General features: G+C 45.4%; 1 protein-coding gene across 3 annotated transcripts in view; it reads right to left on the bottom strand.

Annotated features, from left to right (window-relative positions):
- Window positions 1-25,955, bottom strand: part of LOC111077031 (broad-complex core protein isoforms 1/2/3/4/5) — a 47,434-nt gene extending 21,479 nt beyond the window's left edge. For 2 of the 3 annotated variants that reach the window (XM_022371145.2, XM_022371147.2), the window contains exons 1-3: window positions 25,055-25,954; window positions 22,015-22,383; window positions 21,779-21,943 (exon numbers count right to left, since the gene is read on the bottom strand). In XM_022371145.2, coding sequence (XP_022226837.2) covers window positions 21,779-21,943; window positions 22,015-22,164 — 315 coding nt within the window. In that variant the 5' untranslated portion in view covers window positions 22,165-22,383; window positions 25,055-25,954. Of the gene's footprint in view, window positions 1-21,778; window positions 21,944-22,014; window positions 22,384-25,054 lie in introns of all 3 variants that reach the window. The other variant, XM_022371146.2, reaches the window with a different exon arrangement.
- Between the last annotated feature and the right edge of the window lie 278 nt (window positions 25,956-26,233).

Below are 26,233 nucleotides of genomic sequence, written 5' to 3'. Positions count from 1 at the left end.
GTGCCACACGCAGCCACAAAACAGAGGCGTCAACGAACCGGTTTACAAAGGGTCGTCCAAGTCCAAGCCGGAGTCAGAGTCGTAGAGTCGCAGTCGAAGTCAGAGTCGAAGCGACGCATACGCGTCAGCAATAATTAATCAATCAATAATTGAGGCAGCCCAGGCCATACACACACACGCACACACACAGATACGCACACATACAGAGACAGTGAGAGAAACGTCGTTCAGCTAATGACAGGGCATACAAAATGGCCGACACATAAGCCCATTAAGTCTGAACAAACACACATCCGGTGAAGAGGGCAAGTGCTCAGGTTGCTCGGGGGGGAGGGTAGGGCTTGGGGCATGAGGCAGTGGGGAGTGGACTCCAGACTTAACATTACCTAAAAAACACTAATCTGCTTCCCAAAGAAGATTCCAATAGGGAGCGCCGTATCCACCAGCGCTCGCTCAATAAGCAGAAAGAAATAGAAGAATTCCTTCCTTGACTTACTTTCTTGGATAGCGCTCTCTCTCCCTCTTACTCTCTCTCTCTCTCTTCGATTCGGTTTGTACCGTAACTTTTGCTTTTTGTTTCTCTTCTGGCACTACAAGTATTTCGTGGAGTTTACCTTTTCTTGTACTACTGCGGTTTATTTTCGCATTTGCTGCACTTTTCTTTCGCACTCTTTTCGCAACGTTTCGATAATTTTGGTATGTTTTGGCGACGAAAAAACCGAAAACGAAAACGGAACCCACATGGAGGGGAGCGCGAATGCCTCGAGACGGACAGAGATGGCGAGACAACAACGAAACGAAATGGAACCAAAAACGAAACGAGACGAAACGGAACGGAACGAGCGCTGCGCAGGTAACGTTGCGGCTGTGCATAAAAAATCGAACTGAACTGAAACCAAAGAAGAGCAAGAAAACATTCCAAAACCCAAGTTTTGACGCTGCCGCGCCGTCGCCGCCGACACTGCTTACCGCTCTGCTGCCGCTATATCTGCCCGCTGGCTGGTCAGAGCCAAGAGAAGACTTTCAACGGACGGGGACGACACGTCGTCGTCGTCGTCGGGCGGCCCGGTCAAAGGTATGTCAAGTAGAGGGTGAGGGAAAACAAGCACAAACACAAGCGATTGGCAATTGAACGAATCACAGAGTTCTGCACCTTCATCTGCGGCATAGAATAGATCCGATCCTGCGCTCACGTAAGTCTAGGACGAGTAAAGGCACTCACTGGGACTCCGGCTACCTTATTTGTAATGTACCATGGACTGGTTGGTTTCTTTTCGCTGCCAACGTCGACGCCAGCGTCGTGGTTAACGCCGCCGGCGGAGCGGCAACAGCAGCTTAGCGTGGCCTGGCCTGGGCCCGTTCAGCTTGGCTTGACTTTCAGCAGACGTGCGAGCGAGCGAGAGAGCGAGCGAGAGACTACTCGTATCACATTGATCGTCTTCTACCCCGACTCCTCCGTCTGACTGACTGACCGACCGTTTGCATGTGTGCGAGAGCACAGGTACCGGCTGCTCAGGTGTATGTGTGTTGTGTCCCTTAGGTAAGAAAGAAAAGAAAATGTGTCCAACTTTGGCGAACAGGTAGACCGCTTCGCTCATGACGGAGCCGGTGTGCCGAGCCGTGCCGTGCCGGTGCCGGTGCTGGTGCCGGAGGCAGAGGCAGAAGCACCAGCACCATCAGCACCGAATGAACGGCGTCGTCGCGCAAATGCTGACTTTGTTTTTGCGGCTTAAATGCGCACACATACAACACATTCGACGACGACGACACAAACACACACACCTGTATAGCGTTAGGGTACCTCAATGTACGACAAAGAAAATACATTTTAAAAGATATAAAAAGAAAACAATGCAAGTGTGATTATAAACAGGGATAAGTTAATTGGAAAAAGGGAGCAATCTGCTTATGGCTTAACCTCAGATGGCCATTCCACACTTCAAATAGGGTTTCCAAATGTTAAATATTTCTCGTGGATCACCCTGTTCTGTTTTCAATTTTTATTCCCGCAAGAAAATAAAAGCCAAATGCTTATGCATATGGAACACGCAGACACACACTGCGAAGCAGCAAGAAAGCATACGTCATACTACAGTGAAATTGTATTTGATGGTAGAGAAATACACGAGAAACGGACGACGATTTTTGCGCGTGAGTAATTTGTTGTCGATGACTGTGCTGTGCGAGAGAGCAGTGCGGAGCGGAGCCAGGCGCGCCAGCAGTTGTCCAGTTTTGTCTCTTGTGAGGCTTCTGCTGCCGCTGTCACTGCTGCAGGTAGACACACACAAACACACACACACACACACACTATGTCGGACAGCATACAGGTGTATTGGTAATTATCGGCTTTCGATGCCATATGCTGGCAGGGGGAATATGCAAGAAAAGGGCCAACCATCGAAACTGAAATCGAAGCGAAATCGTACCGTGTATGTGTATGGCCCTTAATTTTTTGTTGCTTTTGCACTACCGCCGTCACCTCACAGTGGGGGGTGTTATATTCGCCCAATCTTGCTAACTAGACACAAAAATTGGCTGCTGGCTCGTTTCGAAATTGCTTCAGAGGTGGTCACTTCATCAGTCATCCATTCATGCATACAGTTGGAGTCAAGAGTATAGTCCCAATAAAAACTAATTAACTTAACCTAACTCCAGCTATAGCTACCCGTATTCTTGGCTACAAATTGACAACTGAATACATTGATTAAAGTATTCGAAATTTTTGCAAATAAATCGCTTTTACATTCGTCAAAGGACGTTGATTCGGTGCACAAATGTCCCTAATTGTCCCTTCGTTTCAAATGACACGAACAAAGGCACCAATCAGCAAGAGCGATTCGGTACACCTGAATGGAGGAGAATTGCCAGCCATTAAAGAGGTTACCAAAAATAACATTGAATTTTAAATATTTTTCTAATACGTAGACTAATTCCAATTAAATAGAAACCATAAATATATGTATACATTTATAATGGTTTTGGCACCACTATTACATTACATTGACCGCAGCTGTGTACCCCCCTATGATTGCTGGCATATCCATATCCATGTACTTATTACATACATTTTAAGTATGTATGTATGTACATCTGTGTGGTTTTTAGCATTATGCATACTAACTCAATTAGCACATCGTGTAAACGTGATGTGGGAACGGCTGTCTCTCTCTGTCTGTCTGTCTGTCTGTCTTCTGTGTCTAACAGGCGCCTTTGGGACCTTGCCACAGTTTTGGTGCTTTCGGCAGACAAACAGAGGAGACGAGATGAGAGCGCAGCGCCAGTACACATGTCCCGGGAGCCAGACAACGGATGAACAAATGCAATTCAAGCAAGCCCCCCCCCCCCCCGTCCATTGGCTGCACAGTCGCAGTCGCAGTTGGTTCCAGGAAAACGACAAACTGATCATGCAAACAACAAATATCCAAGTCAATTTTGGGGCAGGGGCAGGGGCAGTGGCAGTGGCAGTGGCAGGCGCAGGGTTGGGCACTCTGGCACGCCCAAGAGAAACAAAGTAAAGTGAATGCCAAGCAAGGGAAGTATGTAGTCCAGTACGGTCCGGCACCAGTATCAGTCCCAGTCCCCACTCCAACAGGTAAATCTCACTACATACCTACTGTATATATGTATACATATCGCGATATATATGTGTATTTTTCGGGGAGTGTAGCCCAGGCCTTAACTGCTTTCGTTTTTATTTTGTGCATCTTTGGCTTTTATTTTTGACACGAATTTCAAGAATTATCCACATTGCTTTTGGCTTGGGGAATACGGATGGATACCCTTTCCTTACAGAAATGGTCTTTTCAAATTGTCGCAATGTTTCCCCTGGCTATTGTTAGGGTATAAAGCACTTCGACCTGATCCCAACATACACTGGACCCCTTACTCCTCACTGCATTGTGGATTCCACTTGCATTTATTTTGGTTTTTCGCATTTCGCATTTATTGGAAATATTTGCTCTGGCCCAGCTCATATTGGATTCAATTTCAGTATCTGGCACTGGCCCCGGCCATCATCGGATGAGTGAAACTTACGGTTTGTGTGTGTCGGGGTTTTCGGTGTGGAATATTGCCTGGGCATTACATTGTCACGACTCGTGAGTATGGCTTGCGCTTACCTGCAAAGAGAAAGATAGAAAAGAGCGCAACCAATTGAGGTCATTAGTAAAAGGTTTTTGTCAGACGCAAAACTGAAAACTGAAGCATACGAAATGTCCAGGCTAATTAGTGTAAATGTTTATAGATCTTAAATGAGTTTTCTGCGGCCTTGCCGCGCAACTAAAAAAACAAAAGAGCGAGATCGAGATCGAGAGAGTGCGATGGATGCTGTATATTCATTTCTTCGGCAAAAGAATGAACCAGTTGTAACGTTTTGGCTTATGCTTTCTCACAGTATGAGCTGAAAAGCCCCCCTTAAGTCTAGCAATAGTGCTGTAAAGCCAGGTGTTCAAGCAGCCAAACGCAAACGCTTATAGCGCTGTGGCTATATACCAAATCTAATCGGATATTGATGCCCATCAGGAGTACATTGTATGTACACTTTAATAGCTCGCCACAGGAAACCTTTTTTTTTTGCAGGACTGCAAAAAACTAATTTTGAGTAAGAATCCTTGAAGCCTCAAAAGCAATTTTTAATTACAACTGAACTGAAATTTATGTGAGAACTTTGGGGCCAAGCAACAAAAAAAAAATGTGATGGAAAGCAGAAAGAGGAGCAGAGAAGAGAAGACGGCAGTGGCAGAGGGTTGACCAAAGAAACGGAATGCCTAGGCAGAGCGGCAGAGGGGGAGGGAGTAAGACAAAAAAAATCTGTGCAAAGGAAATCGACATGCAGATTAAAAGGAAGTTGCACAAACCAAATGGACAGGCCAAAAAGGGTGTGGCAGCCGAGATGGCAACGGCAACGAGTAGATTGCGTAGAGAGAAACGGCAGAAAAAATTCGATTATCTGCGAGAGGAAACTGTAATTAAATCTATGGGGTTTTCCTCACACAGGACGCCAAAGAAAATGTGAGAATGCTGCAGGGAAAAGGGGTGCTGCCAGTGGGAGTGGGGATGGGTACGGGATTGGGAAGGACGGCGACGAGCGAAAAGAAAAAATGCAACGAAATCACGTAAAGCAAACTAATACCGCAACAAGGCGTGCAGATTGCAGTAGAAGAAATGCGCTGGAGGACGAGCATGGGCATGAGGAGTAGGAGAAGCTGGTGCCTGAGCCTGCGCAGGAATTGCTCGTCTCTCGTCCTGGTCCCCCTGTTGGCTGACTATAGCTTGGCTGTGGATTGTGGACTGTCGACTGTCGTCGCCGTGCAGGACTATGGGGTGGTGGGGTCTTGGAGGCAGTGGTCTTTAGTGCCAGGGATTAACGGCGGAGCCAAATGGCATGAGCTTAGGCTCGGACCCGTACCATTGAAACCCCGATGATGTTCATGGCACGCACACACACACACACAGAACGCAAAAGAAGAGGCTTCATTAGCATAGAAGACGCAGAGTGCCACCAGAATGGGAGCACAAAAGTTGATCCAGAAGAGAGTTCCGTCTACGACTGAGCGCAATACCATGCCCGCAGCAGCGTCTTAGCAGGTACAGCACTCTGGTAATAGATTTCCATGGATATCGATAAATATCGAAGTTAAATATATCGTTTGCATGTCGAAATATCTCAGATTTGTACCAGTTGCTGCAGGCCAAAATTCCAAATCAATTATATACGAATAAATAGATCAATAATCAATTAATATTCTGCAAAAATATATGATAAATCGATTAAAGTAGTGGCGGCGGCGGGCGGCTGTCTAGCAGGTGTCCTTCTACTATATCAACAAACGATTGTTTTATCGATAATTCCACATTCGTTGCCGCATCACGGCATGCTCTTGCCCTTGGCATACCCTCCTTCCCATCAATTATTCATTCACAGGGTATCAAAACAAAAAAAAAACAAAGCATTGCATGTGCGGCTTATGTACGTCTCATGCCCCAACCCCACCCCCTCTGTCATAGCAGCAGCTATAGTTTCCTACTCCTGCCACTGCCACAACTGCTTCTATTCCGCGCCCCCTGTCTAACTGCCGCCTGGCTACAGTTGCGGCAAATGAACAAACGCCAAGAAGAATGCTACACCCGAACTCTTCCGACTCCTGCAGATGATGCTGCTGCTGCTGCTGTCGCAGAAAAAAAGGACATTGTGTATGGGGAAAAAAAGCGAGCAGAAGCAGCAGAGGATGGGGACGCGAACGCGGATGCGGATGCGGACGCGGAAGGAATGAAGAGTATGCTCAGGGGGGGGAGGCACAAGATGCCACTAACTCAAACTCAGAACTCTAGGCGGCGGCACCGAAACCTACCGAAAAGCCACCTGAGCAACCTGCAGCAGGGACACGGACTGGAGATGGGATTGGGATTGGGTTGGTGCAGACATAACAGAACAGAACAGAATAGAAGAGAACAGGACAGGCCAGGCCGGGCCAGGACAGGAGTCAGGGCCGCGCAGGACGCGCAGTTTGACTGCCGGAAATGAACATTGGAGATGGGTTTTGGGTCTCCAGGACGAGCACCAGCACCAGCACCAGCTCTGGCCACACTGGGACTACGAGGACGACGACGACGCTTCCAGTCTGAACACAAAAGAAATTAATTTCATTTTTTTACCCTCTCTTTCTTTCGTTATTTCTTTCTTTCTATCTTTGTTTCTAGCTTTCCTCCCTCCCCCCCGTCTTTCTTTGTTGCTTTTGCAATGTTTTGTTTTACCCTCAAGTTTGATGCAACAAAAATTGCAAAGGAGAAATTTCTGCTAAACCAAACATTGATTGTCAGCTGCTGTGTGTGTGTTTGTGTGTGTTTTTGTGTGTGTGTGTGTGTGCTCCTAAAGGAGCCTCTCCTGCGGATGCTGTTCCTGATGTTTCTGCTGCTGCTGATGATGGTGGCATTCCCCAGTTCAGGCCCAGAATAGTTAGAAAATTGCACTTTGCATGCTGCAAAAAAAAAAATATGGAAAGGAGAAACCAGAGAAGGGCTGCGGCGCGGAAGTAAATGAAGATTCGCTTGGGCTATAAACTGTCTCCATACACATACAAACACACACACATGGAGACAGTGCATAGCTTTTGAGTTACGGAAATGAAATGTCAGAGAGTGATAGAGAGAGATAGAGAGACACAAGAAATGCCCCTCGGGGAAGAGCGCCAACGAACGGCTGGACATGGGGGCTGCTCCCATGTGTGTGTGTGTGTGTGAGTGTGTGAATGATGTTAGGCTAAATGACAGGCCAGTGCCCAGCCTGCCTCTCCCTCCCGCCCACTGTGCCATTCTTCTGCAAGTTACACGATACGTTTTTCACCGACGCTTGTCCATGTCTATTCCATTGCATTCCACCATCTCGGAACATTTTCGTTTGAACACCGATGCAATTGACTGACAATATTTTCATGTCGGCGGAAGAGCCTACGTTGGCACCAAAGCACCCTTTCCCCCACCACCGCCCACTGTACGCCTTGGCACTTCTGTGGTGCACTTCCAGATACGTGCACTGGGTGGGGCGGGGCGGTGCAGGTGCAGGTGGTGTCTATAACTCTTGCGCTCTCACTCGTTTGCTAGCAGCAATTTACTAACTACTTTTACGCGCTCAACACTCTTCGGTTCACTCCTTTGGCACAAACCACAAGCTCCTGCCCCCCAAACTCCCCCTATCAGATCTCTCTCTCTCTCTCGCTTCCCACCGTTTGTTTAGTTAACAATTTTAAAAAAGTAACAACACGAGAGAGAGAGAGAAAGAGAGCTGGATGTTGTCTTGCATTTTAATTAAAAATTCTACAAAATTTGCTTTGTGTTGTTTGCCCCCCTCTGCTCACCACTGCTCACCCCACCCCCTCACACCATCTATCTCTCTGTCTTAATTTCTCTCTAGGTTTTTTTCTCTTTTGGTTTGGTCTGCTACCAATAATAATACTCTTGTTGTTTGCTATTCCGCTGCAGCCCGCTGCTGCCTGATGCTGCATACCACCCGAAAGTAGACCACATATTTTTAATTTGACTGCAGTTTCTGCTGACAGAGGACGAGGGGTAAGGAGAAACGAGCGGACAAGTAGCAGAAACTGTTGCGGTGGAACCAGAAAAAAAAATACAGAGAAAAAACATAAGCTTTGAAACCGTTGCCAGGCAACGGCACGTAGCTCTCTGTAGTCCTATTTTTTTGTTCTACGTGTGATGCAAAGCTGCAGCGTAAGCTGCACAAATGACTGTGGATTCATTAAATCAAATGAAAATCACAGAACGAAACTAGTACTAATTTAGTTAATTCATTATGCGGCCAAAGGACAAGCGCAGCGCCTTAAAGGCAATTCCCTCAGCAAATAAATTTTCAACTAAATATCATATGTACCTTCCACCTTAAAGCGTCTCTTTAGCGTCCCTCCTTCCATCGCACTTGAACTTGCCAGCGAAAAGAGTAGAAGTAGAAGAGGCAAGAGGCAGACACACACACACATGTAGCTGAGGTGAAACGAAGAAGAGCGCAACAGTGTAATCGTAGCAGCAGCAGCATTTGAAGAAGTTGCGAGTGTTATCAAAATACATAATAAAGAAAGGGAAGCCGAAAACAGACAGCGAAAAACATATGAGAGGCAGCGAGCACAATCTGCTGCCGGCTCAAAGTAAAAAGCAAAAGAAAACGACAAAACAAAAAAATAAGAAAAGGGAAAAGAAGGAAGAGTAAAAGAAGCAGCAGCAGCAGAAGCAGCTGACTGACGAAAATAGTACGCGGCGGGCGATAGAAACCAAAGCAAAGAGTCGAATTTTTACGTGTGTGTGTGTGTACGAGTGGGTGTCTTCCAAAAGGAAGATGAGGTTGAACAGGGGGGAGCACGGATGGAATGGATGGGATAGAAAGAAACAGAAATCAGCCGCTTAAAGCGGCCGGCCGGCATTTTTATTATTATTTTATGTTACGTTATGTGGCCTTGGTTCGCCTCTCCTCGCTCCACCTCCTCCTCCACCAACGTGCTCCTCTTTTTCGCTTTACGCTTTACTTTACTTTTATTTACATTGTGCGCAACGCTGACGGCAGCGTCGACGGCTGCGTCATCGCTGCTAGGGCAATGCTATTTTATTACTCGGTCACATGAGAGGAGAGCAGCAGAGAACTGTCCCCTCCGCCCCCATCACACACTTCACTGTTTTCCCCTTTACTTCCCCTTTCTACTGCTTCATCGGCTTTGGGAGTATGTTTACCGTTTGATTTTCGCTTTTCGTGGCTTTTATTTTGATCCAAACCACTCTCTGAATTGCTGTAGGTCCGGACTCTGCCTCTCTCTCTCTCTATTTCTCCGTCTTTTCTCCGCTTTCGTTTTTCATAATGTCCGCTTATCTGTGAAACGCTTTCCATTCATTGCCTACTTTCAGGCGCGGGCAGGGAAAAATCCTTTAACAAAAACTGTTTGCAAAGCCCCAGGGCCAGCGGGAGGCGTGCTCGAAATGCAAATGATGCAACAGTGCTGCGCGTACATGAAATACGGCTACGCCCACACATCCACAAAATGATCCAACCAAGCTTGGGCGGAGCACGAATGGGGGGGGGAGAGGCGTTGGGTCACAGCTGCAACTTACAAGGAGAGAAAAAACAAATCCCCTACAGAGAATTTAAGTTTGACATTAAATTGCTCCTTGGAATTCGTTGCAGTGCGTTTGTGTAGGGATAAGACATGGAGCGGCACAGGGGTACATTGGGTATATAGCTTTGAAAGCAGCCTGACAACCACCAACCTTTCGTAGCCTTCAAAACTCTGGACATCAATTTGGATTTAGCAACATGAATGCAGAGTTCGAAACTTCAATATTGAAAATCTAATGTTGTCGCTCCAGCATTTTTTATCCTCGAGCAATTGCGATTTCTGGCAATCTCTAAAAGTTTGTATCTAAAGTAGTATCACCTCTATAGAATGACAATAACGGGGGGCTTAAAATAAATACGATTATCTTTATCTTTTCCGATTAGGATAATAGTCAGCTCAAAAGAGATATCTATTAAAGCAGCTTCTTCTATGTTTTAATTCGAATTCCAACAATATATTTTCCAACAATTAATTGAAAGATAAGGAAGCAACCCATGAGGCAGTCAATAAGAGGAACCCATAGCCTAAATTCAACTGCATTCTATTGCCAGTATTCGTAGCCTAAGTTCTTATTGGGCATCGTTCAGTCAAAGACTTAAATGAATTACAAATTCCGGTATGATATTCTTCACAAGAAGAAAAGTTAGTTAGTCTTTTGTTAGAAGTCAGTTGATGGATTGCAAAGTCAAGGATCCTTCTAGCAACACAGAACAACCTCAAGCGGATAGCCTTTGGGGGCGGGAATAACTGTCATGGCGGCGGCAGCCGGAGGCCTGCCAAATGAACCAAGGCAAAAATGGAACGAACGACAAAAAAAAAAAAGAAAAGAAGGCAGAACTTAAACCTTTTTTTTTGTTCTATACATAATGTATTTCACACATAGTACATATGTACATACATAACCCATGTACATACACATACAGAACTATGTATATAAAATTTTGAGCAGTCGCAGGGCAGCAACAACAATTGTAATCTATATCTTTGCAGCAGTTTAAACGTAGAAAAATACACAAAAAAAAAAAAAACCTCCATCTAGAAAGGGACGAAGACGAGGAGGTTCGCTCAGGGATGGGCAGTGGGCTGGGCGGCGGTGGCATCACGGAATCACTGGGTGCGCCCGCTTTGCCTTGCCCGGTTCCTGCCGGCGAGGTGTGGGATTAGTTGAGAAATAAAACCCGAAGCCAACCCAAAAGGCAACAACAACCAAAATCGACGGCAAACAACAAAAAAAAAACTGCTGATGAGTTGGAAACGTACCGAAAAAAAATACCAAAAAAAAATCGGTTATTTAGTAGTTGTGTGGGAGGGGGTGGGGGAGAAAAAACGGTTGCCGGATTCTTTTTTTTTTTTGGGTGTGCTTCGAACAAAAAAAATGAAAGAAAAAGAGAAATTAAAACAAGGGATTTTTTCCATTTTGGCACTAGCGCACTAGGGAGAAAGAAAGAGCGAGAGAGAAAGAGAAAGGGAGTGGGGGTGAAGGTGGGGAGACCCCGGGAGGATGAGAGTTCTTCTGTTTCCTTCACTTCTTTGTGGCTGGAGGGGCGAGGGGTTCCTGCCTCCTGCCAACAAGCTGCTGACTTTTATGTAATTATATAGCATTGTTCAATGAGTGAAGCGGTGCGGGGCAGTGATTGGTGGTGGTTCTCCTTCTCCCTCTCCCCGCCCCACTCTATCTTTCACTGTGTATGTGTGTCTTGATGGGGAAAAAATAAATGCAATCGTTTTAAATTTGAATTCCAAGTGGGATTCGTGTAATGTGTGTGTGTGAGGGAGGTGGAGTTCCCAAAGGGGGCGCTCGCAAGCGTCGGAACAAGATTCGAATCGGACACACGCTGTGGCACACTATGGCATGGCATTCCCCCAACGAATCGTATTAGGACAATGGACAATGCAACACCTTCGACTCCTTGGACTCCGATGTGCAACTACAGATAGTAATATCCTTCATGGTACGAATATTCTACTGACTCTTAAAACCTATGCATATTTTCTTTGTACTTCTCATTGCGAATCAAGCTAGTATAAAACTAAATCTATAACGGTTAGTCAGAGTTCAGGTTCACCTTATTCTATATTAAATACACAGTACAATGTTCAACTGTTTATTCTCGATTACTCAGGTATTTTCTGGAGATTCAACATTCCTACACTGCTGCAAGTGCACGCGCCTTCTTTTGGTGTTCGTTAATAAAAACTAAAACTAAACCTCTCTCTTGTAGACTTTCGGACTCTTCCCTCTGAAAATCAGCAAGAAACGAAAGCATACCTCGAGGCGTAGAGGTAAACTTTAAGCTGCTCAGAGATCTTTTATCCCTTTCGAGTCGCTTCCTGAGTCTGTGTGCTGGCCTGTCCCATAATTCCAGCTCAGAAGTTTATTTATTTCTATTATCTGATGATTGTGGGCGCCCCCAGCCGTATTGTAGCAAGACCTGCTGCCGCCTCTGACTGTGATTGATGTGGCGAAAAAAAAAAAAAAACAACAACACACTGCAATCGATCGATTAAAGAGAGAAGCCAGAGGATGGGGAGGAAGCACCCTTAAAAAATGGCAAAGTAAAACCAACACAAATAAAAGGAAAAGAAATCAAATGAAACGCAATGAAATGAAAATGCTGTCCAGTTGTTTTACATTTTCTTGTGATTTTCTTAAGTAAGTTTTTACTTCTGGGCGGGTGGTGGGTGGGTTGGGTGTGTGTCCATCCCTTAGACCTTCCACCGCCGCGCCTCCTCCTCCTCCTCCACCAATGCCGAAGAGCAACTCATTTAAGCACTAAAAAGAAATTAAGAAGTAGCCAACGTCGTCGCCGCCGCCGTTTCAGCTGTGCCTGCTGTGAGTGCGCAAATGAATGCAAAGGAAAGAGAACGAGAACGACAGCAAGAAAACAAATTGAAAAATATAAAAATCACAGCACGGAAATACCCTGATTACGCTATCTGTGACTGTGTGAGTGTGCCGCATTGAATGGGGAACGAGGTGGAGAGAGAGAGAGAGAGTGTGGTGGTAGAGTTTGTACCCCCTCCTCACCCTGTATCAGCCCTACAAGGCTCACAAGTCCCTCAATAGGCTTGTGATAAGCCCAGCTATGCTTGAGCGGACTCCTCTCTCTCTCTCTCTCCTCCCACAATGCATCCGCACCCGCACTACTCTCAGGCCTTGGACCCACTTGTGCCGCACCCACAAAAAAAACCTACCCAGCAGCAACAGCAGCTGGATAGGGAGTGGGAGGTGGGGGCCCAACAGTTGGACTTGATAACCCGCCATTGTACAACAGAGAAGACCAGGCCGTCGCATAATCGTCGTCAACCGATTTCTTCCTCTTGTTTGCCTGGTAGCGGGAGAGGAGAGAGCAACGGAAGAGGAGCAAGTGGCAAGCGGTAAAGGGGCAAACAAGAGGTTTTTGGGGTCATAGTTTGATCCGAGTGGTGCACATCTGGTGCTCGACTCCACCCACAGATAGATAGAGAGCCTTGGACTTTATCGTTTCAAAAGCTTTTGTTTTCCTTTCTTCTCAGTCATCTTCATCGCTTGCGATCATTTCTTTCTTCGTTATTTAGGTGTTTTCTTAGTACTTAGCGCCCCCCTCTCCACCACTGCATACTGTGCCAGAGCCACTTGGCGAACTTTGGCGCTTATTGATGTGTGAACTTCTTGCCCAGACAGCATCGATTGACCAGAAGGCGACCCCAGAGACCAACAACCATCCTATATCCTCCTCCGAGAGCTTCGAGCAACATTGACGGCCTGGCTACCCTCATCCCCACCTAAGTGGAAACTTTTAAAGTTTAGCAAACAACATCAAAGGAAAGGGGCACGGCACCTTGATTTTCTCAAACTAATTGCTATTACTGCTTTAAAAATTCATTTAGTTCCCAGCTTAAACAAGTTGCAGAGCTAACCAGAACTATGAATGTTCAAAAAAAGGTTTTGAATTGCAGAGAATCATCTTTACCTATACTAAGATCCCTATGGCAGATATAGTATATGATAGAAGAAAACTTTTCAGTCAACTTTAGGTGTCAATTTTTCTTGTAGTTCAACCAAAAGCATTGCCCCTCCTCTTTGTTGTATAAGTTTGATAGTGAACTTCCAAGAATAAATCTAGAGTTATGATCAACTGGAGAACCTCTACCACGGCCTGATTATTCCATTTCAGAACACTGGAACATCTGCTGAAAGTTGTTTGTGGCTTGTGAACTTAATTAGCATACAAAGTGTTATTGGGGGTCACCAATTAGTTATTGATACATACAAGCAAAAGCCCTCAGAAAGGTGAACAAATGTATGTACATTTGTATATATTTAAATGACAACACGCAAAGACACACACACTAACTCTAAGGCACATTTTGGGTGCGCCCAGTGCTGTACAACAGTTTTTTTTTTTTTTTTTTGCTTTAGTTATGTCTCAGTTTTTGCCGTTATTCCGATGGTCGCTAATTGCGAACGCGCCTGTGCGTGCGAGTGTGTGCGTGTGGTAGAGAGGGTGCGTGTGTGTGTGTGAAGGTTAGGTATATCTAATTAATGGCATTATTTTATGTGGCCTAGCCCCAGAAAATGGGAAAAATCGAAGAAGTTTAAGTAGCAACACGAGAAACCCCACAAAAAAGGTGCCCCAACTAAATGAAAAAGGGGAGAATAGACTACCTTTCCCTTTCATTGAATTTCGAGTCTCTAAGAGTTCTCTAGAATTCCTACCTTGATCGCAGATAATATGTTATTCCTTGGTCGCTGCTAAACAGGTCTTTTGATGGATCGTTGCATTAATTTATAGTCGCAGTGGGATTTAAGTATTGTTGTTGTTGTTGAGTTTTATAGTTGACAAATTGTAGTAGACGGCGTGACGGAATTAATTTCATACAAATATGTGATATTTTTACCCAAAACAAATGAGAGAGAAGAAATTATATATGTTTGCAGATGTGTAAACAATAATCGGTGACTGGATTGGTATCAACAATAACTAACACAGAAAATTAATTATTAAATGTTTCTTTAATTTTGTTTTATTTTTGATTTGTTTCGCTCTATTTTTGCAAAAGAGCAAAAGGGACGCAATCGTTGCGATTAGTAGTAGTGCAAGTCGAGTGTGGATGATGATGGAAAGAGACAGCAAGAGAGATGCAGATTTAGTAGTCTTCTCTCCTGGTTCTCCTTTCTTTCTGACTTTGACGTTTTGGTTTGTATTTTAATAATGTTTATCAACACGTGGTTCCGGTTATATTGATATTTTTTTTCTTTGCGCTGGAATGGAAATGGAAATCTCAATGAATCGATCCGCATACGAGCGATTGTTGTTGTTGCCGTTTTGCTTTCTTAAAGCACCGTAAACAAGAGCGTAAGAGCGCGACATTCTCTAGCTCGAAAAACCGTTGGAGGGGGACTACGAATAACGGATGAGGGGCGCAAAAACACACGCGAATCGCCGGGCAGAAGGAAAATGCACATAAAATAAATACGGAGAATACGAGAGAAATATTGTATAAAATAATCATAAAACGAAATGGGGAAAAAAAAGAGTGAGGCAGTGCTTCTCGCACCCACACACACACACACACATACTCCCTCTCACGTGAGGGAAGGAATGTTGCGGCAGCGACTGCGACATGTGTTTGACGCCTCGCCGTCCATGGGTATGGGTGTGTGCATGTGTGTGAGGGAATGCCTTTACTACGTAATGCAAAACGTAACGTAGAGCTTTTTTTTCTTTTGCCAAGCTGAATTTTTTATTCGTCTGCATGCCGTGCGGGGTCGTTCCAAATGGAAGGAAGGAACGAAAGAAAGGGGGCCGTCTGTCTGACTCTGATTTTAACTTTGTTTGCAAAATTCCGTACAGAAGGCGCGAACTTGAACGACAGAGACGGGCGACACACTAACGGGAACGGGAACGGATCGGGGCCGGTAGGGCCAAATATTGCGCCTGGTTTTTATTTTAAGCACTTTTTTGATTAAGCCAGGAGGGGCAGGTAGGGGGTAACAGTTTAATTTGATTTTGCACGATTCGCAGTTTTTTTTTCTCGTAATTTTTGGGATGGTAATTAGAGGAAGGCGGCAGTCTGGCGGCTGGCGGGGCGAGGCGCGGCGCTCGACCAAAGGCACCTTTTGATGTGCTTGCAATTGGCGCGACACCGGACAGGCAGGCAGGCGGAGGGAAGAGACGAATGGCGAACGGAACCACGGTAATTACAGCGGCGGATGAGTGTGTCCGCGTCCACGTCCGAATCCGCGTCCGAGTCCGATCGAAGCGAGACGAGAGACCCACCGTGTACAAATACAAATGTTGTCTGATTGGAAGACCAGAGCGAGAGCTGGCAGCATTGACCGTCGCCGCCGCCGTCGACGACGCTGCAGAGCGAGGAAGAAAAAATAAAAAGAAATACAAGAAAAAGCAACGGTGGCGGCAGCGGCGGCAGAGACGTGTGAGTGAGCGCTCCCAATACATGCACATACACACACGCAGAGGAGACAGTTACATACATGCGACAGAACGATGAACGATGATGATGAACCGAATTACAAATAAAAAGAATGATGCCAAAAGACGACGATGTCGTCTACGTTGACGCTGCGCCGACGACAACGACAACGATTAGCAGCAGGCAAGGCAAGGAGCAAAAGCACTCGCACACACACATACATATAAGCATATAGCGGCAGCGACGACGTTGGCAGCGAAAAAATCGGTCGCAATCGGAAAAAATGCAGAGCAAAAGCAGAGGCCAAGGCAGAGCTCCAACTCAGTTCTCTGCACATAAAAAGAGAAGACGGAAAAAAAATAAAACATAAGCAAGCCGCAACTCTCACACACACACACACACACACACACAGAGGAACAGAGAAGTACTCAAGCATACAACAACAACAGCAGCATAAGCAGCAAAGCTGGAAAAAATGAGAAGAAACTTTGAGCCTGAGCGCCAGCCGAAGCAGCAGCAGCGACAGCAGAAAGCAGAGGAAAAAAATTGCGGCACAGCACGCGCACCGTGGGCCGCACACGCGCAAAAAGAGGTCGAAACCTTAGCCGACAACAACAATTTGCATTATTGATGAGCTGGCGCCACCCACTGACCATCCCCAAAAACCCCCCCTCCCCACACCATTTCTTAACAAACTTGCGGCAAACTTACCAGCGTGTGTGTGTGAGTGCGAGCGAGCGAGTCAGTGCGAGCAGAAGCGCGACAGTAAGCGATACATAAGGCGATACTCAGTGGAATGCGGCGGGATCCAAGTATATAACACCCTTAGAAAATGACCAACACTGACCAGGACACCGAAATGTACGACGACTACCTCCTGGACTCAGACTCCGGACTTCTGACTCGACTCGGACAATCTCCATGGGAGAGGCGACGTACGCCCATTAACTGGAGATGAATTCTCATGGCCATGATTTGTGTTCGGGTGTCGCGTAGACATTGCCGAGGAGTTGGGCATGTGGGATAGGTAGGTAGGTTCACAGCGGAACCAGTAAAAACAATGGACCAGATGAGCGGAGAAAAAAAAACCAAAAAAGTGCAGCAATTGATGGACACACTTTTTCCCGTCCTTCTCCCAGTGTTCCTGGTGGAGGCAGCAGTCAGGACATAAGCGAGAACATGCAACATGGATGTAAAAGTGGGTGTGGACATCGGGAATGAATTGGAAATCCAAGCTCATCGTCTAACGGTGACTTCAGTCGGCGCTAGGAGCAACGTTTAATTGGATACGAACGATACTGTTTCTATTTCTATGGGGATTGCAGAAACTAACATAGGAGCAAATTCTCTATTCTCTAATAAGGTTATTTCGTTTTCTTGGATTTCGCAAAGAATCAATCAAAAAAAGTTTCTTTTATTTCACCTATTCAAATTTAATATTAATTAACTCGAATGGCACAAATTTACCCTGCTTGAACCACTGTGCGGCAAAACAATGCACGTTTCGTGAGCCGCTGAAAAAAATTGCGCTCTCCGACAGCAGTGGCAGAGCGAGAGGAGCCAGCAGGCGAATCCGAAGACAAGAAGCAGGACGAAAAGTTGAACAAGAAAAAAATCATGATGAAACTGGACAGACGCTGCGTCGGCCCCAACCACACTGCAGAGACAGAAGCATGGGCATGGGGGATGGGGAGGGAAGGTGAAGGTGGGCCGGCTTCGACTTGGACTGAGAATGAAAGTGTACACGAGTCAATGGGGAGAGGACTTGTGTGAGTGTGTGTGAGCTGCGACCATTGTTGGGGATGGGGGAAGGGACTCGCACACACACACACAGAGACAGAACGCGGGCAAAAAATTTTTTCTTTGCGCTTCACTCAATTTCGATTTTTTCTTTTATTTTGCCTCCCTTTCGCTCAGCTCAGCAGCAGCTCGGTTCCTTCGAAAAGTTCAAAGTTGCAAGCCCAGCGCCCAGTGCGCTCTCTCGCTCTCACTCACACACACTCAGACACATTGGCGACGTGCCGTGGGGCGAAAAAATGCTCAGAGAGCTGTAGCGGCAGCAGAGCAAAAGAAACAAAAAAAAAAATGAGAAAAAAGTAATTCTGCACAGAAAAATAAAAATTGTTTGCAAGAAAGAATGAAAGAAAAAATCGGAAAAAATGCAAGCCAAGTGGTTGCCGCCCGAAAGAGATAGAGTGAGAGACAGAGAGAGAGAGACCAAGTGGGGGTGATGGCTGGGGTCTGGTCTGGTCTGGTCTGGGTGTGTTGTGTGCCACCCCATTAACTGGTGTCCACCTCCGTCTCTGTCTTTGCTCTCTGGCTCTTTCTCTGTCTGTTTGTGTGTGTGTGTGTGTGTGTGTGTTTGTGTCAGTTTCAGTTGCTCACATAGTTGGCCAAAGATAAAGGTGCCGGTATGGTTGGTGCGGGCGAAGGGGCAGGGAGAGTGGGTGGGGTGTCGTGCCCCAGCCACACATGCAATGAGGCCAAAACGAGGTAGAGAAGGAGAAAAGTGGAGGCGAGGGCGGTTCTCAGTGTGGCGACGCATTGGGAAGACCCTCAAGTGTTGGCATGCAGCAGAAAAAAAAAAAAATACATAGCAATAAATATAACCAAAGCACATGGCGGAGCAGACACATGCATGTGTCGCGAATACTGGGGGAGGGGGCGAGATGCGGGTGGAGGTGGGGTGGCCTCAACACTAAATCATCTGTGCATGTATGCAATGTACAGATGTGTGTTTGTGTCTGTGTCCACGTTGACCACGTTTGCTAAAAGCATTAAAGCAGCGCCAGCATTAATTAACGCTTTGCAAAAATCGAATCTAAGCTTAACCCCAAAAAAGTGCAAACAAAATACAATCCAGGTGGCAACGCTCTGTGGCGATATGCAGTGCGAAAGGACAAGCAATAATCCATGAGTTGAATGGGAAGAGCCTGGTTTTAATTAATTAGCAAAAGAGCAAAAAAAAAACATATTTTGGGTGAACCTTGTTTTAATTATTTGCTCGTACAAAAATTTAAATTTTTCCTTGCGTAACGAAACAAAAAGTCCATTTGTAAAACAAATTTTGGGAACGGAACACTTCAATGCACATCGTTCCGTTCCGAACACCAAAGTGTCCAGTCACCGTTCCCCAACCTGAAGTCCAGTCGACATCACAGCCATACAACATTTTTCAAGGCGAATCAGACGCGCCAAAAAAAATAAAGGGGCCAGCCACCGCACAAAAGCAAAAGCTGAAATACGCACCAAGCAAGACGACGACAACGACAACGTCAACGTCAAAGCTCCCCAAACACACACACGAACACATGCAGGCGACACAGCACACACACTCGCACACATTCAGAAGGGGGACAGAGAAGTTGCGGTCGACGACGGCGACGCACAACGGACAAGCAAAACACACAAAAGTACAAGGGCAAATACAACAACAAGAAGAACAACTGCACGAAACAGAAAATAAAAATGGGCGAAAAAGTTTAATACATAAAGTGGGGGAGGAGGAGAATAAGGAGAAGGAGCCACGCGAAACTCCAAGAACATGTGCAGAAACAACGGCGACGACGACTACAACGGCAACGAAAGAGATACAAACAACAAACACAGCGAGCGTCATCGTAGCTGTAGTCGTAAGCCTCCATTCCCACTCCCTCCCCCCACCGCACACAAACATAAGGAGAATGGGAAAGAGAACGAAAAAAAAATCGGCAACTTGTGGGAGTCAAAGAGGGGTTTGGGGGAAAAGAGAGAGACAGCGATAGTGAGAGAGAGGACCGAGTGGGGCGCCCATCACAGATGGCCGGCAAAACTTTTGCAGCGAAAATATAAAAATGGAGCGCACGTCTGTGACAAAAACAACAAGCAGTGGAGCAGTGGAGAAGTGGGAGTAGGAGAAAGAGCAGGCAGCATGAATGGGAAGTCGTCTGCCAGTCGCCACAAGAAGAAGAAGAAGCAAAATTTCCATGTGTGTGTGTGTGAGGTTGGGGGTGGACCTGGACCGTAATTTGAGCCATTTTTTTTTTGCTCAGCAGCGACTTGAGTGCGAATCCAAGAGAGAACAGCGTCAAGCGGACATGTTCTATGCAGTGCCGGCGCCACCACTGTTGGTACCGCCGCTGTAATGGTTGGTGTCTCGGCTCAAATGGTTGCTGCTTAAATAAGCTAATGTTAACACTTAACAGCGAAACGGAAATTATGTTAATTATCGCAGGAAGGATGTAATTTGTGCCAAATTGTGCTCCAAGTGGCATTTGAACCATCAAAAAACGGTTACCCACATCGAGAAAAACCTGTGTTTCCAAAATCTTTCCTTGAATGAAAATCGGATAACAATTTCCATATGGGAAGCAGCTCCAAAGTTTCAGTTTTCGTTTTAGAGATGCCAGCTAAATTATCAGAAGAAATCGATCACTCTGCCCCCCCTGAGCATGCAAATCAATATTAATTAAAAATCGCAATAGCAAAAACAAGTCGTCTGGAATTCCAGTATGCATCAGTATGTTTGTGTGTGTGTGTGTGTGGGGTACTCTTAATATAGAGGTGGGTAGGTATGGCGAATCTGCCCCACCGCCCCACCTACAATAGAGCAATAGTTAATGAAGCACACAACACAAATGACAATTACAATGGGGCGTTCCTCTACAAAAGCGGGGCATCAACGAGCACAGCTCCCAGTGGGGCAGGGTAGATGTATATAAATATAGGCAAAGTGGGGCTAGAGAGGGAGACTAGCTGCCTCTTCCCACCTCCGATAACAACAACGACCCTGACAATAATTTTGCCTATCTATCTCTCCCTCCCTCTCTCAGTCTCTCTCTCTCTCTCTCTAGTATTTTTGTGCTCAATTTAAACCAGAAAAATATTTCGAGGCTTTACGCCTGATGTCTGTTGACAAACCGATTAGGAGGCGGTAATTGTGTGTACAGTGCGTTTCGTGGGTGTCAGGTCAGTCTGTTAAATAGTGTTTGACTGTAACAAATCTTTTCATAATTTTAATTAAGATTTTAGCACTTCATTTGATTTATAATCTGTACAGTTATAGTCATTAAATTGATACACCCCGCTAAAATGTTAGTAAATACAAAATATTAATTTGAATAATCAAAATCAATTAATTCGGGCAGATTATTGTTTTATTGCATGTTATCTCTACGATTTATTGCCCACTTGCCCACTGTGGGATTCACAGTACAATGATAAATGATCAACGGAATGGAAATTCGTAAAGATTTAATTCATTTCGATCCAAGCTGCTGATTTTATATGAATAACTCTGCTGGTATAAAACGCACTGTACGCAATAGTTTATTATCTATAGGGCTATGTAGATATGTTCGAATATGTTGTTTGATAAATGTTCAAGAGGGTATTTAGAGTGGGACAAAGGAGTAGGTGGCATGGCTAATACAAATCCCAAGCAGCATTGCAGTTACCATAACCTCATACATGCATGCACATGGCTGGCAGAAACAACAATTTTGGCTGGCAGAATAAAATGTGCACTTCGCCGATGTAAATTTTGCGATAGTGCCAGGCGATTTGATAGCATACCGTCCATACCGTTTGCAAACGAAGTTGTAAACTATCAAACAGAGATTCTTAACTAAATAGATTTGCCCTTGCCCCTTAGTATTATATATTTTAAAAATTAATCTTCATCTGGATCTGGATGATAACTCAATTCAATGAGGTTCGAGTTGTCTTCAATTCCGGAGAATTATTCCTAATGTCTGTTGAGTGCGACTCACCTGTAGTTCCGATTCGGTGACATCGATCTCACCGCGGTAGACAAAATCGATGATTGTTTTCAGATCTGTGAATATGATATCGGCGGGTAGGATGATTGTTGGATGTTTGCATGGGTTCTCCAGCAGAAGCTTCTGAAAGTATGTCGAGCAGGCGGAGAGGACGACCTGGAAAGAGGTTGCACGATTATATGGCTATCAAATTCAGGGGTGACGGGGCCGGGGCCGGGACAACATACCTTGTGTGCCTTAAGGGATCCGTGTTCGCAGGACAAGGTCACATCGACAAAGGAGAGATCTTCGCGCAGTTGCTGGAACACGGATGTCATCGTGTTCTGGTAGTTGTTCCATCGCAGGCTAAAGTACTGATGTCCTCGTACGGCAGCCATGTTGTATGATTTTTTTAGATTCCGTTTGTCCTCTGATTTCTTTGTATTTTTTTTATTCTGTACTGTCCAGTGGTTTGCTCCTTAAGCTTTTGTTCTTGTTGCTGGTTCTGCTGCTGCTTGTTGCTGCTGCTGCTGTGTGTGGCTCCAGTGACGTGTTCAACACGTCCAAGGCTCTGTGCTGGTGCCGGTGCCGGCAGCCGCGCGCGCTCTCTTCACCCGCTGGAAAAACATAAGAATCGTCAGGAAAATGCTGATAACTTGACAGGAGATAGATGTGTCTGGCCACGCATTTAATTTCATTTATCAATCAATCTGTGTGTAACAAACAAAAAAGTATCTTCCGTTTCTACTTCTATGCGGAAAGACGTTCCCGATGCAACTGAGAGAGCAGGGAAGCACCACCCCAAAACACACAACCACATGTTGAAGATTCAAAGAGGAATCGTAGCCATTGTGTGGGGGAGAGCAGAGACAGAGTCTGCCCAATACAGGTAGGAGGACAACATATCGATGGAGGGCAGATGAGGTCGAATATGTATTTGAATGCCCTGCAGGCCTTGGCCCATTGGTGGGTTTATATTCAGTTTCTAACGTGCCTTAACTTATTAGAAATTTATGTTGGTTTTGGATGCAGCGTTATAGCGAGACACTGGAGGTCACATAATAAAACATTTCAATCAAAAGACGGACCCCAAAAGCAAAATTTCTTTGATTTTGAGCTTTCGTCGTCGTCGCTTCAGAAAAAGTTTTATTTTGCGCATTTTCATGTAAAAGGCTCTGCGCGCCAGGCTGAGGCCCAGGAAAAAGAAAACCGAAACCAGTTTCAGTTCAACTTATTTTTGTTCAATGGCACGTATTGGGGCCAGGCTGTTGTCGGTTGTTGGGGCGCATTGTCAAAATGAGAAAAAAAAATATATAAAGCTAAATAGGAATGTGGAAAGGATGCTCCTCCAAGAGGCGAGGCGAGACGGGACGAGGCGCATACAAGCCATACAAATAGAATTTAAGGGCGACGTGCAGCGGCGTGGAGGGGAGGGAGGCAGGGCACTCCTAGCCAGACAGCAAAACGAAACCAACTTCTGGGCAGGCGGCAGGCAATGGCAACTTCTTCTCTTCTGCCCATTCCAGACATCCCATGGCGGGCCATAAAGTTCATCTACTAAAGCCCAGCCGTGCCACAAGAACAAAGCTAAAGGGGAAACCACCAAAGGTTTAGGCTGCAACCGCAATTCGGGTCTGCTCAGTTGTAAGTTGTATACCTACCATACCCGACCCGAAACAGTGCAATAACCGCAGGAGAGTGCCCAGAGTATATTAATTAGAAGGTAAGGTAGTCGTAGTCGTAGTCATGCGCCGGCATACAGGAATCTCTTTCGGACTTTTCTCACCTTTATTTCAAGCGTCAAACAAGTTGCATTTCTCTTTTTCCCCCACTCCCGTCGGTTCGAAAAATGCAAAATCAAAACAAAACGGCGTCAGAAAAAATGTGAAAAAGGAACCAGACCAGATACGGTGTTGCCACCCACTCTCAAATCTCAACCGCACGCTCTCTCTCTGACTCTCTCTCTCCGTTGGAGGTAATCAGCAATCGCGTATTACGCGTTCGATTTGTTGTTTTGTTCCTGTTGTTGCTACAGCTTCCTTTTATTTGTCTTCTTCTTGTACTAGACCAATCGACATTTCTTTTATTTTTTTGTGTTTGCTATTGTTTGGCTCCCCTGTTGCTCTCACACACGAACACACACACACACAGGCAGCTTCTTGGAGCCTTTGGATTCTTCTTCTTCACATGTTCATTCTCCTTCTGCCTGTTTCTGGGTTTTTTTTGGCAAATGGAAATTTTGTGTGTGTGTGTGTACATCCTTTTTCACTTTTCATTGCTCTTGAATATTTTCGCTCGTGTGCAGTGGCACCCTATACACACAGGTTCACGAGCGGCGGGCGGGCGGCACCTTGGTTTCAGTCTCGCTTAGGCCATTAGAACAATTAGAATGACTGTCATTGCAATATTGAAAACCAAATCGAACAATTGAAATTTTGTCTTTAGGCCCATCTTTGTTTGGAATTGAGTAAAGGCGCTGACCATTTTGCATGGAACACGATAGATAAACTGTGTTGTAGCCTTTACTTTATTTGAGCCAAAAGTAATTGCAAAGCACGCTATGCTGTGAGTTGATTGGGAAATTGCTTTTTATTTAGCACCAAATTGCATGCTGACGATTTTAATTAGGGTTTTGGTTTTTCAATGTTTTAAAAATTATGGAACAATTTCGCGTTACATTTGAAAAATCGTACTCGACCCACTGTCCCTGTTTCGGGCAACTTCGTTTTCGTTGCGTCTCTTCGGATATTATGTGTGCATGAGCAAGCGAGACAGCTGTTTGGTCGCTTGGTCGGCAGCGAAGAAGCAGCACAAGACAAATGACAGCGCGCTGCGAAATGAGTGTGAGAGAGGTGTGATGGTGGTGGGTGATGGAGAGACAGAGGCGAAGAAAATGGATTTTAAACATTTTTGTTTTGATTATTATTGTTCTTGTTCGTCGCAAACTTTGCGAAGCAGAATAGGCGAAGAGAGTGGGTGAGTGAGTGAGTGAGAGAGCGAGGGAGAGAGAGAGAGCACCCGCGAGAGAGGGAATCAAAAGTGCAAGTGGCTTTTGTGGAGCAAGGGAAGGGGGGAGCTGCGGGCACACGACACCCACAAATGCCCCCTCACAGTGTATGTAAATGTAATGCTGAACAAATTTTATTTGCAATTGAATCCAATTGAAATTTTTGTATCTTTTCTCCTCTTCATTCACTTATTTTTCGTTACGTTTCACAAAGATCTCTCTGCCCGCTTTTGCGAGCGCCAACTCTTATTTTTAGTTGGTTGTTTCTGCTGCCGACTTACCTTTTCGCTATTTATATTTTTGCGTTTTGCGCTTATTTCGCTGCTGCTGCTGTTGCTGCAATGGGTGGGACGAGCTGCTCATCGCTGCCGCCAGCGTTCAATTTGTTGCTCTTTTGCATAATTTGCGAGCGCACGCAATACGTCAACGGAATGCTGGGGGATGTGATGTGATGTGCTGTGGGCTTGATTTGCCGCCTTCTCGCCTTACGTATTACGTAGTCCTAGTGCACGGAGATCGTAGTAGCTGTAGCTGTTGCTCACACACACACACAATAACACTAACACATTCGTGTTTACCGCCAGTTTTCTTGGTTTATTAATTTTTTCGTTTTATTTTTATTTCTTCTCGGTTTATTGCTAACCTTTTTCTCTACGCTTCTATTCTACGCTGTTCTTACTCGCTCACTCGCTCGCACTGACACTCACACACGCGCACGCACGCACCGACCGTCAAGAGCGATTGGTTTTTCATAATTTGCAAACTTAATTTATTCTATTTGGTTTGGCCATGCTCATTGCACTTGCTGTTGTTGCACTTTGCTCGTTTCATTATTTGCTTAGCTCCAGTTGCGATTTTTCCGCCCTTTTTCCGCACCGCACACCCAGAGAGGACAAGGAATTTCGCTGGCAAAACGGAATTTAAAACAATAATTATTTTTTCAGCTCGTCGTTCATCGCTCAGTGCTCGTGTTCGCCATTTTCGTATGAGGCTGCCAGACTGCCGGAACACAGTTGCCGAGTCACATAATCTCGTAGAAATACTTTATTCACTTCCACAAGCACATTGATTGATTTATTGACGCGCTATGAGTTCATTTTTTGCATTTACACATTTTTTATTGCCCACGAACGATTACAAATCACGCATTTCAGTAGACACTTGTCCGGGGTGGCAGCGCTTTATCATCTCTGTTTTGCCTTCCATTTATCACACTATTTGTCTCGCTCACACTTGCATGCAATTTCGCATGATATGACTAAGAAAAGGTGAGGTTTGTGCTGCCAGACAGTTGGAAAAATGTAACGCCACCATCACAAAAGCAGACTGCTATGACACTTTCGATAGGTTCGTAGTCGATAACATGGCGGTGCATTTGAGAATTCAAAATCTCACCAAAGCAATGCTGATCAAAGTAAATGTTCTTTTGACCTCATTTCTCATCTAAAAATTGGTAAAAT

The sequence above is a fragment of the Drosophila obscura genome, unplaced genomic scaffold (assembly GCF_018151105.1).
Source record: "Drosophila obscura isolate BZ-5 IFL unplaced genomic scaffold, ASM1815110v1 contig_186, whole genome shotgun sequence".
In the NCBI taxonomy this organism is placed as follows: Eukaryota; Metazoa; Arthropoda; class Insecta; order Diptera; family Drosophilidae; genus Drosophila; species Drosophila obscura.
This window is presented reverse-complemented; position numbering and strand designations above follow the sequence as displayed.